Source organism: Camelina sativa, chromosome 6, assembly GCF_000633955.1.
Source record: "Camelina sativa cultivar DH55 chromosome 6, Cs, whole genome shotgun sequence".
NCBI classification, from domain to species: domain Eukaryota; kingdom Viridiplantae; phylum Streptophyta; class Magnoliopsida; order Brassicales; family Brassicaceae; genus Camelina; species Camelina sativa.
In genome coordinates this window covers 18,476,335-18,492,072 of record NC_025690.1, presented here as the reverse complement: position 1 = coordinate 18,492,072, position 15,738 = coordinate 18,476,335, and the positions used below count along the sequence as shown (strand labels likewise).

At 37.3% G+C, this 15,738-nt stretch overlaps 4 protein-coding genes across 6 annotated transcripts; 2 read left to right on the top strand and 2 right to left on the bottom strand.

Annotated features, from left to right (window-relative positions):
• Positions 1,404-3,158, bottom strand: LOC104792152 (multiprotein-bridging factor 1b). Its single transcript, XM_010518216.2, has 4 exons — positions 2,908-3,158; positions 2,439-2,522; positions 1,872-1,954; positions 1,404-1,782 (listed from the first exon to the last, which is right to left on the bottom strand). The coding sequence occupies exons 1-4, from the start codon at positions 3,047-3,049 to the stop codon at positions 1,663-1,665; spliced, it is 429 nt and encodes a 142-aa protein (XP_010516518.1). The 5' UTR covers positions 3,050-3,158; the 3' UTR covers positions 1,404-1,662.
• On the top strand, positions 5,567-8,245 carry LOC104792151 (plant cysteine oxidase 5). Its single transcript, XM_010518215.2, has 6 exons — positions 5,567-5,689; positions 6,207-6,452; positions 6,692-6,837; positions 7,182-7,335; positions 7,427-7,630; positions 7,888-8,245. The coding sequence occupies exons 2-6, from the start codon at positions 6,350-6,352 to the stop codon at positions 8,007-8,009; spliced, it is 729 nt and encodes a 242-aa protein (XP_010516517.1). The 5' UTR covers positions 5,567-5,689; positions 6,207-6,349; the 3' UTR covers positions 8,010-8,245.
• LOC104792150 (ribosomal L1 domain-containing protein 1-like) lies at positions 8,530-10,186 on the bottom strand. The gene has a single exon (XM_010518214.2). The coding sequence runs from the start codon at positions 10,120-10,122 to the stop codon at positions 8,767-8,769; it is 1,356 nt and encodes a 451-aa protein (XP_010516516.1). The 5' UTR covers positions 10,123-10,186; the 3' UTR covers positions 8,530-8,766.
• LOC104792149 lies at positions 11,812-15,560 on the top strand. 3 transcript variants are annotated; one of them, XM_010518212.2, is made up of 6 exons: positions 11,812-12,375; positions 12,554-12,673; positions 12,782-12,840; positions 12,938-14,509; positions 14,599-14,722; positions 14,825-15,426. In XM_010518212.2, the coding sequence occupies exons 2-6, from the start codon at positions 12,565-12,567 to the stop codon at positions 15,424-15,426; spliced, it is 2,466 nt and encodes an 821-aa protein (XP_010516514.1). In that variant the 5' UTR covers positions 11,812-12,375; positions 12,554-12,564. The 3 variants fall into 3 exon arrangements, with proteins under 3 accessions (XP_010516514.1, XP_010516515.1, XP_019102440.1); XM_010518213.2 differs by having other exon boundaries at positions 12,537-12,673; XM_019246895.1 differs by lacking the exon at positions 11,812-12,375 and having other exon boundaries at positions 12,565-12,673; positions 14,825-15,560.

The window sequence follows — 15,738 nt, the reverse complement described above, 5'->3', positions numbered from 1 at the left end:
ATCCTTGTGCATCAAAAGGCATACACAGAAAAAGTACTCAAGAGATTTAATATGGAGCAAGCTCACCCATTGACTAGCCCAATGGTTGTTAGAAGCTTAGACTTGGATAAAGATCCATTTGCTCCTAAGAAGGCCAATGAAGAAATTCTTGGACCTGAAGTGCCTTACCTCAGTGCTATAGGAGCGTTAATGTTCTTGGCCAGCCACACTAGGCCGGACATATGCTTTGCCGTGAACCTCCTAGCAAGATATAGTTCTTGTCCAACTATACGGCACTGGAATGGTATTAAACACGTACTACGGTACCTGCGAGGGACGGTTGATTTTGGTTTATTTTATACTAACCATAACCGAGACTGTCTAGTTGGTTTTGCTGATGCAGGTTACCTATCCGATCCACACAACGGTAAGTCACAAACAGGTTATGTGTTTACGCACGGCGGTACGGCGATCTCTTGGCGTTCAATGAAGCAGACTCTTGTGGCCACATCGTCAAATCACGCGGAGATCCTAGCCATCCATGAAGCCAGCCGTGAGTGTGTTTGGTTGCGGTCCATGACTCAGCATATACGGACGGATAGCGGCTTAGAAGACAGCAAGGGAGCAACCGTCATCTACGAGGACAATACGGCTTGCATCGCCCAGCTCAAGGAAGGATACATCAAGGGAGATCGGACGAAGCACATACTGCCGAAGTTCTTCTTCACACATGAACTACAAAAGGCCGAAGAAGTTCAAGTGGTGCAAGTACAGTCCTGCGACAACTCAGCCGATCTCTTCACCAAAGCATTGTCGACATCGACGTTCAGGAAGCTCACGCACAAGATTGGGATGCGGAGACTTCAGGACTTGGAGTGATGTTTGGATCAGGGGGAGCAATGTGTGCTGTACTCTTTTTCCTTCACCAAGGTTTTGTCCCATTGGGTTTTCCTGGTAAGGTTTTAATGAGGCAGCATCCCCTAAGCACATTGCAGCGATCCCATCCAACATGGCACGGTCATCTCGTCCAAGGGGGAGTGTTGTAAAACACTTGTGGACTCTATAGACCGGCCCGCTCACAGTCCGTTAGGACATGGCCATTCGGCCCATATACCGGTCGGCGCATGTACGGCCCATCGGCCATTGCTTTACGGCCCATAGCCTATGTTATGTACTCGATTACTTTATGGGTTTTAGCCTTTGTACTCCTATTATATATACTTGTAACCTCGACATTAATCAATAAGACTAAGAGATTTCACTTCCTAAATTCTCTAGTTTACAGCACATTTTGTTTATTTAGATTCCAAGTAATTAATTTTCTCTTCTGTCTCTTCATAGTTTCCCATTAATACGTACATAACCTCATGTATTTTACATTTTAGAATCAATTTGATCAAATCATTATTGGCAGACAGTCGATAAATTTCAACCTTGAACTTTTTCCAAAAGTGGAACATGGGGTTTACGAGACATGACGAAACGAAAGAAAACAGATTATTTATAATGACATAAAGTTCCAAACAGCTTTGTTATTCTCACATCATAAAAGATTTCTCGCAACACATCACTACTATGCCATTAAAACCAACCATATAGTTTTCACTTTTCATAGCATATGTAATGCATCTGAACTGGAGGGAGAAACTGCGATTAGTTTTTTTCACCTTAAGAGATTTGTTCTTACTTCTTTCCACGGAGTTTAGCACCAAGTGCTCTCTCCAGCTTAGAAAGGATCTGTTGATTCGGGATTGCTTTCCCTGACTCGTATTCTTGGATCACTTGTGGCTTCTCATTGATCAGCTACAGAAATCAAAACATATAATAATGTTACCACCATGAATCCAGTGACATACAAACAAGTATAACAACAGAGAAAAGAGAGAAAGTACTTGGGCGAGTTGGGATTGAGTCAGCTTCTTCTCCCCTCTGGCGTGCATGATGGCTTTCTTCAACTCAGTAGGCACACGGTCATCTAGATTATACAACCAATACGCAAACAACGAGTTAGACGATAACAAACATTCCTGACCAATCTATCACAAAAAATGGAGAACACGCGGAAACTAAGATACACAAAGCTTCAGCTCTTTGGTATCCTGATAACCCCATAAACAAACAAAAACCTCCTCTCACGAAACAATCCAGACTGTAGAAAACATTAGCAACCCAGAAAGACATACGCCAAAACTTGCCCTTATAGGAACATGACTAGTATAAAACTCTGTCCCAGAGTACATACAGATTACAGAGGCAGGTAGGTACTAGTATATATATTTTCCGACTGGGAGAAAACATTAGCAACCCAGAAAGACATACGCCAAAACTTGCCCTTATAGGAAAATGACTAGTATAAAACTATGTCTCAGAATACATACAGATTACAGAGGCAGATTAGGTACTATTTTCCAGTGCATGATATAAATCAGATGAATGATTCAGATATGTATAATACTCACGAGATAAGTTCTCAGTGTCATCATCAAGCCTCTTCGTGTTCAAGGAGGTGCCGCTTGATGCAGCCTTGTTGGATCCAGCATTGACTACAACAAAGCAAAAACAAAAGAGATCCCGTTACACAACTATAAGATTCTTATTGAACAAAAAAAAAAAAGAAAAAAACAGATTCATGAGCAATAGAAAACCAAGTAATCGAGCAATAATCAATTAGCAACCTCAGGGCAAAATTGCTACTGCTGCAAACGCAATCGAAATCATAACAAACGATAACCCTAACACAAATCCTTTAAAGAAAGGATAATAAGGCAGTGGCGGCGAAGGTATATGAATAACCCTAATCCAGCGTAGTAACAACTCAACCTAGATTCAATCGGCAAACTCTTATAGCCTAAACCAGATAAATCTTATCGCAAAGCTTAATAATAAAAGAAGGCAGATCAGACAAGAGGGAGATCGAGAAAAACAAACATTTGCGAACGGTCTCGATATCGGCGCCGCTACGACGAGCAGCGTTGACAGTCTTCTCGTCGCGCTTAGCGGCAGAGTTAGGAGCTTTCTTACGGATCACAACTGGTTCCCAATCTTGGGTCATCGGTCCAACTCCTGCCATGGCTTCTCTTTCGAGATTTTCCTTTTCTTCTTCTTTTAGGTTTTCTTCGTTCGTGGATAAACTAAAGAGATGAGAGAGAGAGTCAAAGAGGATCGAGATAAAGAAAAGTATTAGAAATGATCGTTTTGCAATTTATATTTTAGTGATTTTTATTCCAGAAGGGGTAATTACGTAAATAGCTAAGATTAAAGGCCCCCTAACGGAATATTTATATATTATTTTTAACTTCCCAGCTAAAAATATCTTGCCGAAGCCGCGTTACGATAAGAAAATGTTGGTAAGGCCCAAAACGATAATAATGTTTGGTCGGACTTTTTTGACAATGTCGGAATTTAAACCGAAATAATAAAAAGTACATTGACATTTTAGCTATAAATATATGAGAAAACTCAGATAAACAAAAATTATAGTCCAAGAACGCCCGAGACGAGAAAGCCCGTTTGCAATTGGTGGAGAAAACGGAATTTAGCTATTAATTATTTTATCAGCTTCCAATTTTTACCAATCAGAAAAACTTAATTAATTATTTTATTAAAAACTTTACTCTCAGCTTTTTTGTACAACTTTTATATACAATATTTTTTACAGTTTTGTACTATTCCGTAAAAACTAACAGCTTTAGCTTACAGTTTTTCTGTACAGCTTTAGATACATTCAGAGTCGTGCCTACGTTATGAGATAAGAAACTCTCGCCTACCGCATCATATTTTGTGGAAACATTAGGAACCTATATAAGTTGATAATGGTTATGAGTTATGACATATATGTATTATTATATTGAATTAGCAAAGTAAATTATTACAGCAAAGGTATATATTATGTACAAGAAATCTGAAACGTCCACTGATAAGGTATATATTAATCCATCTTTCTTTGTTCATCTTCATCCAACTTTCTTAATTATTTTTATATATTAGATAAAACATTTTGTATATCACTATAACTATATTAAATGATCAACCTAACATTTATATTTCATTTGTTTTTCATACTTTTTTCTTATTCGTTGATAATTGCTTTTGTTTATGGAACGGTAAACTTCTACTTAAGATTTCATATATTTATTATAAATATTTAAATACTAATATATATATATATATAATAGTAATATTTGTTATATACATTGTTGATATATTAAACCATTTTTTTTGCCTATGGCATCAAAATACCTTAGTACGGCTCTGGATACGTTACCAATCAGACCCAATAACTTAAATATTTTGCAAAGCAGAAAAGGTGTATACTTTCATTTAAAAAGCTTGGGCTTTCCAAAGTGTTAAAAAAGTACACCACTAATAAATTTACAACGTCCCATCCTAGTAGAGTAGTATGAACATAATAATAGCAAAAACATACCTTATAATTTTGCATTTTTTAATAGTTTATTGAAAAATTTGTTACCTTTTGGCTTTTTACAATAAAATTTATACGAGTTTTATGACATTTTTAAAACTCATTTATCTACTAACAAGATCTGTCAAGTTTGAATTCTTTTTATAAAAGCTAGTTACATATCTTGTACTTAAAAAAAAATGTAAAATTATATTCTCTTTGTTTCAAAATATAAGATGTTTTGAGTGAAAGCACGCAGATTAAGAAATAGTCACTTTAAAAAAGTTCAACCAATCATAAACAAGACTGCATAAAATAAATAATAATAAAATATTAAAATAATCTAAAAGTTACCTAGAAAGTTGAAAACATCCTATATTATGAAACAAAGGGTTTGAATGGTAATTGCGGTCAGGGCGGCCAAATCCATCTACGGTCTGGACCACTCCATTTTTAAGGTGGACTACAGACCGCTGCAGACCAATTCTATTTGTATGCAAAAGCGGTCCGCAGTTGGTCTGCTACGGTCTTATCTCTGCTTTATTTGGACCTCACCATTGCGGACTACATTTGCTGAAAGGTAAATAAAAAACGGTCCAGTCCGCAGATAGATTTGTCCGCTTCAACCGCTGCAACCATTCACACCCAAAGAAAAACCTCTAAAACATCTTATATTATGAAACGGAGAGAGTATTAACTAGCTATTTTATTCTCTCTTTCTTCGTCTTCCTAATTTAAAAAATGGTAATAGGATTTACAGTTTGAATTCTCTTTGATTAATTCCAGATTACAAAAAAGAATAATAACTAACGATTTAGAAGAACAAAAAGAACAGTACTGTAGTTAAATACATTATACATTTATTTGCTACTTGTTTGATACTACTGTATAAAATTTAAGATTGTATAAGATGAGATTTGTCCGGTCAAAACTCCATTTATTACCATTCTTTTATCAGAAACTCGCACGAGAATGAATTAATTAGTACTCGTGCGTAAAATGTTGGTTGGCCATAAAATAAAGTTATAGTTTGTTCTTGTCGTAGAGAAAATATATGCAGGTGGAATGGAATTGATTCGAAACAAAAAAGAAAGAAAAAAAAAGCAAAAAGGGGGTTGAAATTGACTTATTTGAAAAGTACGGGGAGAGAGAGTGAGACTTGACGTTTTTAAGTGAGTCACAAAGCAAAAAGATCAAATTCTGATTCTTCCTCCTCCTCCTCCTCCGACTAAAAACACCATTTCCATCATCGTTTCTTTTCCTCCGATTCTCGCCCTTCTTCGGTTTTTTCACTCTTCTGCTCGAAAGGTCTCTCTCTCCTCTCTCTCTCTTTATATATATATATATATATCTTAACCCATGTTTTGAAATTGAAGCTCACCTTGTAATCTCTATATTATCTCCTTCTCCTTCTTGTTTTAGCTTTTTCTACTCAACTCGTAATATTCATTTCTCTTGTTCCACTATGTTTTCAAATTTTGTTTGATATGTATGTTTGTATGAATTGGTAGAATCTTCTGGGCTCCGTTCAATTCAATTCTGTTCGATTTATATGATTCGGTTTACCAAACTAACCTGACCTAAAATTCTATTCCTGGCAAATTATATATGACTGAGCTCAATTAGGCAGATGCAGTGTGATTTTGGTATTCGATATGTAAGAAAAAAGATTAATCCTTTACGTGTTAAGCGTTCATCAAAACCACATCCCTTGTCAGTGTCAGAGACGCACTTGGATTTGTATTATCTGTTTTTCAGATTTGTTTGTTTCGATTGTGGAGCCCTATATGAAGTTAAATTTGTTGTCTTTTCCCTTCTTTTACAGGGCAGTGCTTGAGAATCACTGAAGAAGGTGATCGCTGGTGCTGAAACTGGGAACAGATACCGTTCATTTCATCTTTATAATTTATATAACTCAGAGCTTGACCAGAGCTCAAGAACTTGGAGTTTTGCTCCCTTTTTCGTATCATGCCGTATTATATTCAGAGGCTTTTCAATACTTGCAAGGCATCTCTCTCATCCAATGGACCTGTGTCTGAGGAGGCCTTAGACAAGGTTCGCAATATGTTGGGTAGGACTTCATTTTTTTTATCCACTGTCTTGCAAATTTTCTTCCTTTCTCTGTCTGCAACCTTGCTTGCTATCATAAATGTTTGTTTAGGCACACTGTGTTGCTTCGCGATGTCTGAATTGCAGTACTAGTTTTGGGTATCGCACTCTCTTGTGCTATCATTAGACTACTGTTGTTGTTTATCAGGTTTAATACTTGCGGACCGGGACATACTTGATACCTTTATTTATTATTTTCAGAGAAAATCAAGCCTTCTGATGTTGGTCTCGAACAGGAAGCACAATTGGTGCGTAACTGGCCTGGTCCTGGGAACGAGCGTAATGGAAACCATCATTCTCTGCCAGCTATAAAATACCTTCAGTTACATGAGTGTGACAGCTTCTCGGTGAGCAAATTTTCTTTCAGGATGGTATTGCATTTCACCTTTAGAAGTTTGAGTATGCCTTCATCAATATAGTAAAAAAATTGGCTATGAACTCTTGAGATAAGGTGGATAGGCTTTAAAATTTATGTAAAGCTGATGATGTTTAGTAGAACTACATAGGCTAGACTTCTCATGTTGAAACCAGATCTCTCATCATGACTAATCTTTTTGGTTCCTGGTATGGCCATTACTCTAAGCCATGGAGCAACACGCTCCACATGTTTACTGCAGTTAAACAATGTTCTGAAATGCAAGATTCTTGCTTTTCTTGTCTGCTAACTAGGTTTTGATCATTATTTTGTCAGATTGGAATTTTCTGCATGCCACCTGGGTCTATCATACCACTTCATAATCATCCAGGCATGACAGTGCTAAGCAAGCTTGTTTATGGTTCTATGCACGTGAAGTCATATGATTGGGCTGAGCCTGACCAATCAGAGCTAGACGATCCATTACAAGGTAATAGCGACATGTAAACTGCCCCAGTGTAACATCCGTGCTATGCGAATAATTTCAAAATGAGTAATCTGTTGTTTCCTTTTACTCATAGCAAGACCTGCAAAACTGGTCAAGGATACTGATATGACTGCCCCTACCCCAGCGACCACTCTATATCCAACAACCGGCGGCAACATTCATTGTTTTAAAGCCATTACTCATTGTGCAATCTTCGACATCTTATCTCCTCCATACTCTTCTACTCACGGCAGACACTGCAACTACTTCCGGAAATCCCCAATACGAGACTTACCTGGTACAATAACACAAACTTCACAGGAAAACCACTTTATAACTTAATTGCTTAAAAATGCGACTTCATTTCTTACTGTTACTACTCCTAACAGTTTGTTGAGGAATCATGGGTTAAACCACTAGGTTCTTGATTAGATAAGAGTTTAAATGTAGATATCATGGAACAAATCACTCATAACTTGATTGTATTGCTAAACAGATTTGGTTTATGAATATTATCTATGGCAATGTTGTTGATAACCTCATGTTTAAAACCAGGTGAGATTGAAGTGATGAATGGACAAGTGATCTCAAATGTTACATGGCTCGAAGAGTATCAACCTCCTGATAGCTTTGTGATCTGGAGAGTTCCGTACAGAGGTCCTGTGATTAGAAAATGAGATTACAAAAAGATTAAGCATATAAGAAAAGAGCAGAAAGAGAAAGGAGCTTATCATCAGGACTCGGGAGAATAATTGGTAAACCATTCAGAGGCTGGCTGCATAATGGTCGGGTTCTTACATATTTGTGACCACATTAAGTTCCAGCTTATTTCGTTGTATGATAATATGTTTACTACATACAATCTTTATGGTTACTTCACTACTAGTTCAATATAATAATTTTTTTGGTCCCTTTTTATATGCAGCTACTTAAACAATTTAATATATAGTTTCTATATTTTTGGTTCCATTGATCTTTTTGCCTGTCCTTAATGAATGTCTACACCATAGCAACCTTGAATTCTTCTGTTGGCCATGAGAGTAAATCAAGAAAATCATGCAGATTTTTGGTATAGTTGTGCTATGAGAGATGATTGTGAAGTGTTAACCTTTGGTGAGCAAATTCACTAAGAGATGAAGATCAAGATCGACTGATCGAGTAAACAATAACTCGATCGATACAAAGCTTACTGCAATAAAATCCAGGTAAATAGGCTTTGTTTGGAATGAAAAAACGTTAAATAAGTACTTGAAAAAGCTAACAGTATGTTTCCTCCACAAAACCATCAAACCACATTCACCAGCTCGATGTTTCACAGAAGTAGTACAAGATATGAAAGGGCTCAAACTGTAATAAGAACTAGGATAAAACATAAAATCATACTCAAAATTACTCAATGGCAAAACACGCAAAGAGTCGAGATCTTCCCTTGCCTCATTTTCTAAGCACACTCTTCTTCCTCTTCGGTTTCAATCCACCACCAGACTCGTCTTTGGCAATCTTTGTAGTCTTTTTCGCCTTTAACACATCCTTGCTCTTCTCCAGCTTCACAGCATCTGGTTTCACCTTCCCCTTGGCCGCTACCTTCATCGGTTTCTCAACTACTGGCTTCAACTTCCCTTTGGCAGCTTTCTTCATCGGTTTCTCAACTTCTGGCTTCAACTTCCCTTTGGCAGCTTTCTTCACCGGCTTCACACTCTCTGCAACCTCACTGACCTCCTTCTTCCTCTTCTTCATCTTCTTCTCCTCCTTATCCCCAGACTCAACAACAATCTCATTCTTCTCCTCATCAGCACCAATCTCATCCTCATCAAGCACCTCAGATACGTTACTATCCATATACCTAACCTCATAAATCATACCCTTCTTCTTCTTACCCTTAACCGAAACACTCTTCTCGCTAGCATCATCAGCAACTTCTTCAACTTCACCCTTCTTCTCCTCCTTAACCACATTCTTCCCACTTCCAAAAGCATCGATTTTGAGCTTCAAATCAGGCACAGCTTGATATATAGGCAATGCCAAACTCTCAGACAACTTCAAATGCAAAGACCTAACGAGTTTCCACTTATTAGGCAAAATCTCAACTACTCCATTCAAAGTCGCCATCACATTCTCAGCAATTTCACTACTCTCCATAGACAATTTCCCAACCTTAACAACACAACACGTCCCAGTCCTCATGAAGAACATAGCAGAACCACAAGCTTTCTCAATCTGCTCTTTCCAGTTCTTGTGCTTCAAATCAATCGCCACAGGAATCTTCTTTCTGGCGAAGAACTTCTTCCCAATCAACCTCGGGAGCAGAGGAAGTATCCCCCGATCAGCGAAGAACATGTCGTACGAATCGCAGAGCTTCCTCTTAGCTTCGAACGGCTTGTAATCAGACTTGAGCTTCGACAGCTTAAGAACCTTGGTGATCGGAATATTCTCCGATTTGATCTTCTTCATCACATCAGCCTTGGTGAGACCACTTTTAGGTCTATCGTCGATAATGAGACAAAGCTCCGGCGAATCTTCCGACGGGTTGATAAGAGGATGAGGCAAAGGGATACGATGAGCGTTCGTACGGCTCGTCTGTGGAATCTTCTTCAGAGTAACGAAGAGGTAGAGAAACTCGTCTTGCTCGAGAAGTTGAGGCTTCTCTGTTTTTGATTTTTCGCTTCTCCAGTTGATTAGACCATCGATGGCGCTTCTAACGGTCTTGGGGCTCACTCTTGACGTCAGCGAAGCGGGAACAAGTTGCTGCTCCGTCTGTTGCGGCGGCGGCGGCGACTCGGTGGTGGTCATTTGAGAGACTTGGGGAGAGCGAGCGAGAGAGAGAGAGAGAGAGAATTAGGGTTTAAGGAGGAGGAAGACCAAAGAAGGCTCTATGACTTTAGGGAGGATTTATCACTGGTAATAAATGGGCCTAATTTAGTTTCGGGCCCGTTTTGATATTCTTACAAATATGGGCTGAACTTGTTTTTAGTTTATTATATTTATCGAAGATTTTTGTTTTGATTGGTGATGCTATGCTACGCTATGATCGATTTCTAAAAGTCTACGTGGAAACGAAAGAGGGAATAGAAACGACGCTTTATAATTTTGTTGGATTTAGTGGTTTAGGAAACTTTAAAATTCTCTACTTTTTTGTCAAGGAACAAAATTCACCATTTGTTTTTTTTTTGAAAAATATGCATTTAAAATAAGACTCCAGTATTTTTTTTTTTTGTTAGAAATCACAAATAATAAATATTTTATTCTTATATTGAGTCAACCGTTCAAGTTCAACCATGTTTGTTTGTGTTTTGTCATTGTCTCTTTAACTTTTCTTTCTCTGTTAAAAATATTTTAAAATTATTATGATAATTTAGTTTGTAACAGATTATAACTTCTGATTAAAATATTATATTCTACTAATTTTCATATCATCTTTGTATTATTTAGCGTATATGTTTTGTGATATATGGGTGGGTGAAAAAAAGTTTAGTTTGATAGAAAAATAAATTATTCCATCTGTCTCTAATAGATTGATGTTTCAACATTATCACATATATTAAGAAAAGTTTAATTTTTATTTGTAAATTAATTTATAATTACTTTTTGGTAGATAGAAAAATCATAAACTAATTGATAAATGACATTTGTCAAAAACATAAAGTAATATGATTGTTTTAGTTTTTTAATCTACAAAATCAATCTTTGGGAGATAAAAATAATTTCTATAACATCAATATATTAGGAATGGAGAGTATTTGCCAAGATTCAGTGGAAGTTTATTTTTCAAGAGCATAAGATAAGCATCATTATACTATAGACTCTGCATTGTGAGATTCAAGTCTCCTCCACGCGTGCGAAGGCTCGTAGGGCTTCATCTAATTGCTCAGGCATCGTTTTCATATGCTCTACTCTACCTTGGATTCGCTACTTCAAAGCAACTCAACCACAACAACTTCATCTACTCATTTACTCTTTTTTTTTTTTCAACTCTGATTTTGTAAGCTCAAAAGTCCAAACACTAAAAGAAAAAGTTTTAACTTTCAAGTGATCGAATAATAGAATGAAGCATATTACAAATATTCAAAATTATACTATTACGAAAGTGGAGCCCCTGTGAGACCCAAAAACTAATTGCACCAAAAAAAAAGATTATAAAAAGATGACATATAGTATAATACTTATACAATGACTGCACTGTTTACAATAAAGTCTTTGCCTTTATTTTATATACACCTGAAAAATTGAAACGTTATGACCTTTTTTAAATTATGTTTTTTTTTCTTGTCCCCTAAACCAATTCAAATTCTCTCATACGTTTCAAACTAGAAACTGAAATATAAGCATATATACAGTAGCAATCTCGATCTGCATTGGATACCAAATATAAAACATTATCAAAGCTACATTTGTGAATTGTGACCATGCTGTAAACAAAAGCCAAAATAGTTGTTGTAAAAAAGGTTTTATTTTCCTTTTTCGTAAAGAAAAAAAAAACATAACACTTTCAATAATCTTAAAGGAGGGAGCTTTCACAGTGTCCTAAATTCAAAACTCTCTTAGTCTTCTCTCTCTCTCTCTCTCTCTCTTCATCTTTGCAACGGCTCTCTCTGTCGTCATTTCAATTCAAACTCCGCTTATCTCTTCTTTTTAAAAAACGTCTCTGGCTGCTTCTACACTACTTCTTTTAGCTCACTACCCAAATCCCTAATCTCAACTGCCAAAAGTCCCCAATCTCTAATCTGTTTTGAGCTTTCCTGATCTTACCCATTACGCAAAAACCCCCAAATTTTTCTCTTTCGATTTGATTAAATCTCATTTTTGTGTGTTTTATGTTCTCCCTCCGTCGTTTGATGTTCTTCAGTGCGATTGTGAGCTAGAGAGATTAAAGTGGAGAGCTTTAGTTGAGTTTTAGGGCAAGATCTTCTAGGGCCACAATTTTTTTCGATTTGGCTCGATCCAATTTGCAAAAACACATCTGGGTTTCTGCAAATTACACTTGCTGAATTGATCCATAAGTAACAAAAAATGAGATCTTTGGCATTCTGAGAGAGAAACTGAGAGGTAAAAACTATTTGATTCCTGATCTTTATATCCTTCAGCTAATAATTGAGTGATTCGTTTATATAATGAAATCGTAAATTTTGGTATTTTTTTGGTTTTGTCTGATGTTGTTATGATGGGATCCAGTGTCTTGTAAGTACATTCCATTGAAACTGGTTCAGTTTTTGTAATCTCATAGGTGGAATTAAGATGGACGTTGTTGAGAGGAAAAGACCTAGAGGAGCGTTTCTAAATCTGTTTGATTGGCATGGCAAATCCAGGAAGAAGCTTTTCTCTTCCAATATCTCCCAACTCTCTGGTTTGTTCTTCATTCTTTTTGTTTTCTATCCATACAATTGTTTGTTGTATATATAAGTTAAGGTAATGCAGTTCAATTAATCTAAAATTTCTTTTTTTATTGATACAGAAGAATCAAAGCAAGCAAAAGAGAATGTTCAAAACCCCTCTATTACGCCGCATTCTGTTGTAAGCCTTTGCTCAATACCGTTTTCCTTGTTTTACGAATGCTTTATTTGTTAGACAAGAACTAATTTTGATCTGTGGTGTGGTTCTGTTTTAACAGTTTGAGGTTGATCAATCTGTCAAGAACTCAACTTACAACCCGAGAAGTGACTCGAGCTGTTGTGCTTCATCTGTAACTAGTGATGATGGAAATGTGGTTAAAGCACCGAGTGTGGTAGCTAGGCTTATGGGTTTAAAGGGTTTGCCGCTACCAAACGTTTTGAAACCACGGGTTAATCCTGATCTTGATCCATACTTTCTCAGATCCTCGCGCCAGGCAAGCACTTGGGATGCTAATGTTGATCATCAGACTGGATTCGATGGCGGTTCTTGGGATCATTTGGACTCAAGAACAAGTAAAGGGCCGCGTAAGAGGATGATTGAGCGGTTTCAAACCGAAACCTTACCCCCAAGATCAGCTAAACCGATCTCTGTCACTCACAACAAGCTCTTGTCTCCAATAAGGAATCCTGGATTTGTTCCATCTAGGAACCCTGCTTATGTAATGGAAGCTGCTTCACGAATGATGGAGCAAAGTCCACGGATGATTGCTAGAACACGGGTGGTGTCATCTTCAGATTCTTCTTCGCCAGTTCCATTAAGGATTCGAGATTTGAAAGAGAAACTAGAAGCTGCACAGAAAGCGTCAAGTTCAGTTCCTCAAATCTCTTCTAATGATACTCGCAACAGTAGGTACCTAAGAGGAGATCAAAACGAGAAGAAAACTACAGTATTGGGGAAAAGCAGTTGTGATGGGTTGAAAGGTGAAGTGAAGCCACCTTCTTTCTCTGCGCAAGCAAAGTCCAGTAATAATAAGAAACAAGACAGCTCAACAATGTCCTCAAGTGGCAACAAGAGGATGTCTACGGGACAAAAGGAGAAAGTGGAAGCAAAGAATAGGGCGGTTAAAAGCCAAAACAGTATCAAAGGATCTTCCTTGAGCACGGGGAAGAATGTGCTTAAGCAGAACCACCAGAAACAGAACTGCAGAGACAGTCAGCAATCCAGGAAAGTAATGAACAAAGTAGTAAATAAGGTTATTGTGGAAAGTGGATCCATATCGAAGAGCCCTGGATTTACTATGACATCAGCAGAGAATCCCACTTCTTTACCTTTATCCCGCAAAAAGAGTATTCCTCGAAACAAAAAGCAACGGAATGGAGTGCAAGAGTCGGTAATTTATGAAGATAAGCGGATCAAAAAGGGTGAAAAGTCGATAAAATGTAACATTTCCAGTGATGGAGACTCGAGTATGAGTAAAGATGATCAGAAAAGGGACATGGATGTGATATCTTTCACTTTCTCATCTTCGATCAAAGGTTTATCATCTCATTCACAAGGAACCAAACAAGATGCAGACTCAGCTGTAAAGTTCAATGTGATAGGAGGTGATTCTTTAAATGCTATTTTGGAACAAAAGCTCAGGGAGTTGACCTCGAAGATTGAATCATCTAACTCTAGCTTGATCCAAGAAGAGTCTTTGAGTTCCATTTCAAAGGATAGAGCGAATGGGATGGTTTCATCGCCATCAAAATATAGTGAATTGACTCATAGCAGTCTTGATAAAGTTGTAACAGAGAGTGAATCTGTTTCTGACTGCACTTCATTCTATAACAACAACCAGAAAGTCCAGGTTAGTTTCGATCAACTGCAGCTTCACTATTCTATTATATCAAATGCTTTACCAGTCTCTGAGAAAATCTTATCTTTTTCTCCTAAAAGAAGAAGAAGATGATACAGGGAGAAGAACAAGAAGTTAGCAGCATTAGCACTCTTACAGAAACCGATGATTTTGCACTCTCCTGCAGCAAGAGTATCTCAGATTGCAGACATGACAAAGAATATGGTATGTCTTTGTGAATTTATGTCTCAATTCACACCAAATAGTCTTAGTAGGGAATTGGTTTGATTGGCAGTTAAATAAGCTTAATGTTGTTGGTAATTTCAGGCATGAAACAGAGTTCATCAGATCAAGAGCTCACTTGGGTTTCATCAAACGAGTCCCAGCACACTTTAGATGAAACAGATTCGTCAACACTCGATTGGGAGCTGGAGTACATAACCGAGATACTCAACTCTGGGCAGCTCATGTTTCAAGACTTGGCGTCAGGGACAATCACTAATGAATCATTATTACCCTCGAGTCTCTTTGATGAAATGGAACGCTCTCGAGGAGCTGCGATGTCAATGAAGACAGAAAGAAAGGCACTTTTCGACTGTGTGAATCAGTGCTTAGCGTTGAAATTTGAAAGGATGTTAATTGGAACCGGCAAAGGGATGATGATGTCAGGTGGGATTTTGTTGGAACATAGAGATCTGTTGGCTGAAGAACTGAACAGAGAAGTAAAAGGGTTGAAGAAGATGAGAGAGATGATGATCGACGACCTTGTGGATCATGACATGAGCTGTTTCGAAGGGAAGTGGATTGGTTACGAAAGAGAGATGTTTGAGGAAGGCATTGATATTGAAGGAGAGATTGTTTCGGCTTTGGTTGATGATTTAGTTAGTGATCTTTTCTCTAATAGTAGTGTTTTTAAACGGTCGTTGTAACTTGTATTGTCTTTTTTTTTAAGAAGCTTCTTGTGATTCTGTAAGTGGTCAGCATATACGGCGGCTAAAGAAGACGTGTCACTCTACCATTTGCTTGATCTTCATCTAATGAATAGCCGCAAACTGGTTCTTTACTTTTTCATTTTTGGATTCGGTTTAACAAAACAAACCAGTTATTAGTATAGCATATTTACTACTTAGTCCTCAATTTAATGTAAAATCTTAAAAAGGTTAATTATGTAAAATATACATCCTTTTACATTTCAGCTATATTAAAAAGTTATGAAATACTAATCATGTAAAAGGATGTAT

Excerpts from the sequence above, each read along its gene's own strand:
- LOC104792152 (XM_010518216.2), bottom strand. The coding sequence starts at position 3,049 with ATGGCAGGAGTTGGACCGATGACCCAAGATTGGGAACCAGTTGTGATC. Across the intron at positions 2,523-2,907 it reads TATCGAGACCGTTCGCAAAT|TCAATGCTGGATCCAACAAG; the intron begins GTTTGTTTTTCT and ends GCTTTGTTGTAG. Across the intron at positions 1,783-1,871 it reads CTCAATCCCAACTCGCCCAA|CTGATCAATGAGAAGCCACA; the intron begins GTACTTTCTCTC and ends TGATTTCTGTAG.
- LOC104792151 (XM_010518215.2), top strand. The coding sequence starts at position 6,350 with ATGCCGTATTATATTCAGAGGCTTTTCAATACTTGCAAGGCATCTCTC. Across the intron at positions 7,336-7,426 it reads GCTAGACGATCCATTACAAG|CAAGACCTGCAAAACTGGTC; the intron begins GTAATAGCGACA and ends TTTTACTCATAG. Across the intron at positions 7,631-7,887 it reads CCCAATACGAGACTTACCTG|GTGAGATTGAAGTGATGAAT; the intron begins GTACAATAACAC and ends GTTTAAAACCAG.
- LOC104792150 (XM_010518214.2), bottom strand. The coding sequence starts at position 10,122 with ATGACCACCACCGAGTCGCCGCCGCCGCCGCAACAGACGGAGCAGCAA.
- LOC104792149 (XM_019246895.1), top strand. The coding sequence starts at position 12,565 with ATGGACGTTGTTGAGAGGAAAAGACCTAGAGGAGCGTTTCTAAATCTG. Across the intron at positions 12,841-12,937 it reads CTATTACGCCGCATTCTGTT|TTTGAGGTTGATCAATCTGT; the intron begins GTAAGCCTTTGC and ends CTGTTTTAACAG. Across the intron at positions 14,723-14,824 it reads CAGACATGACAAAGAATATG|GCATGAAACAGAGTTCATCA; the intron begins GTATGTCTTTGT and ends TGGTAATTTCAG.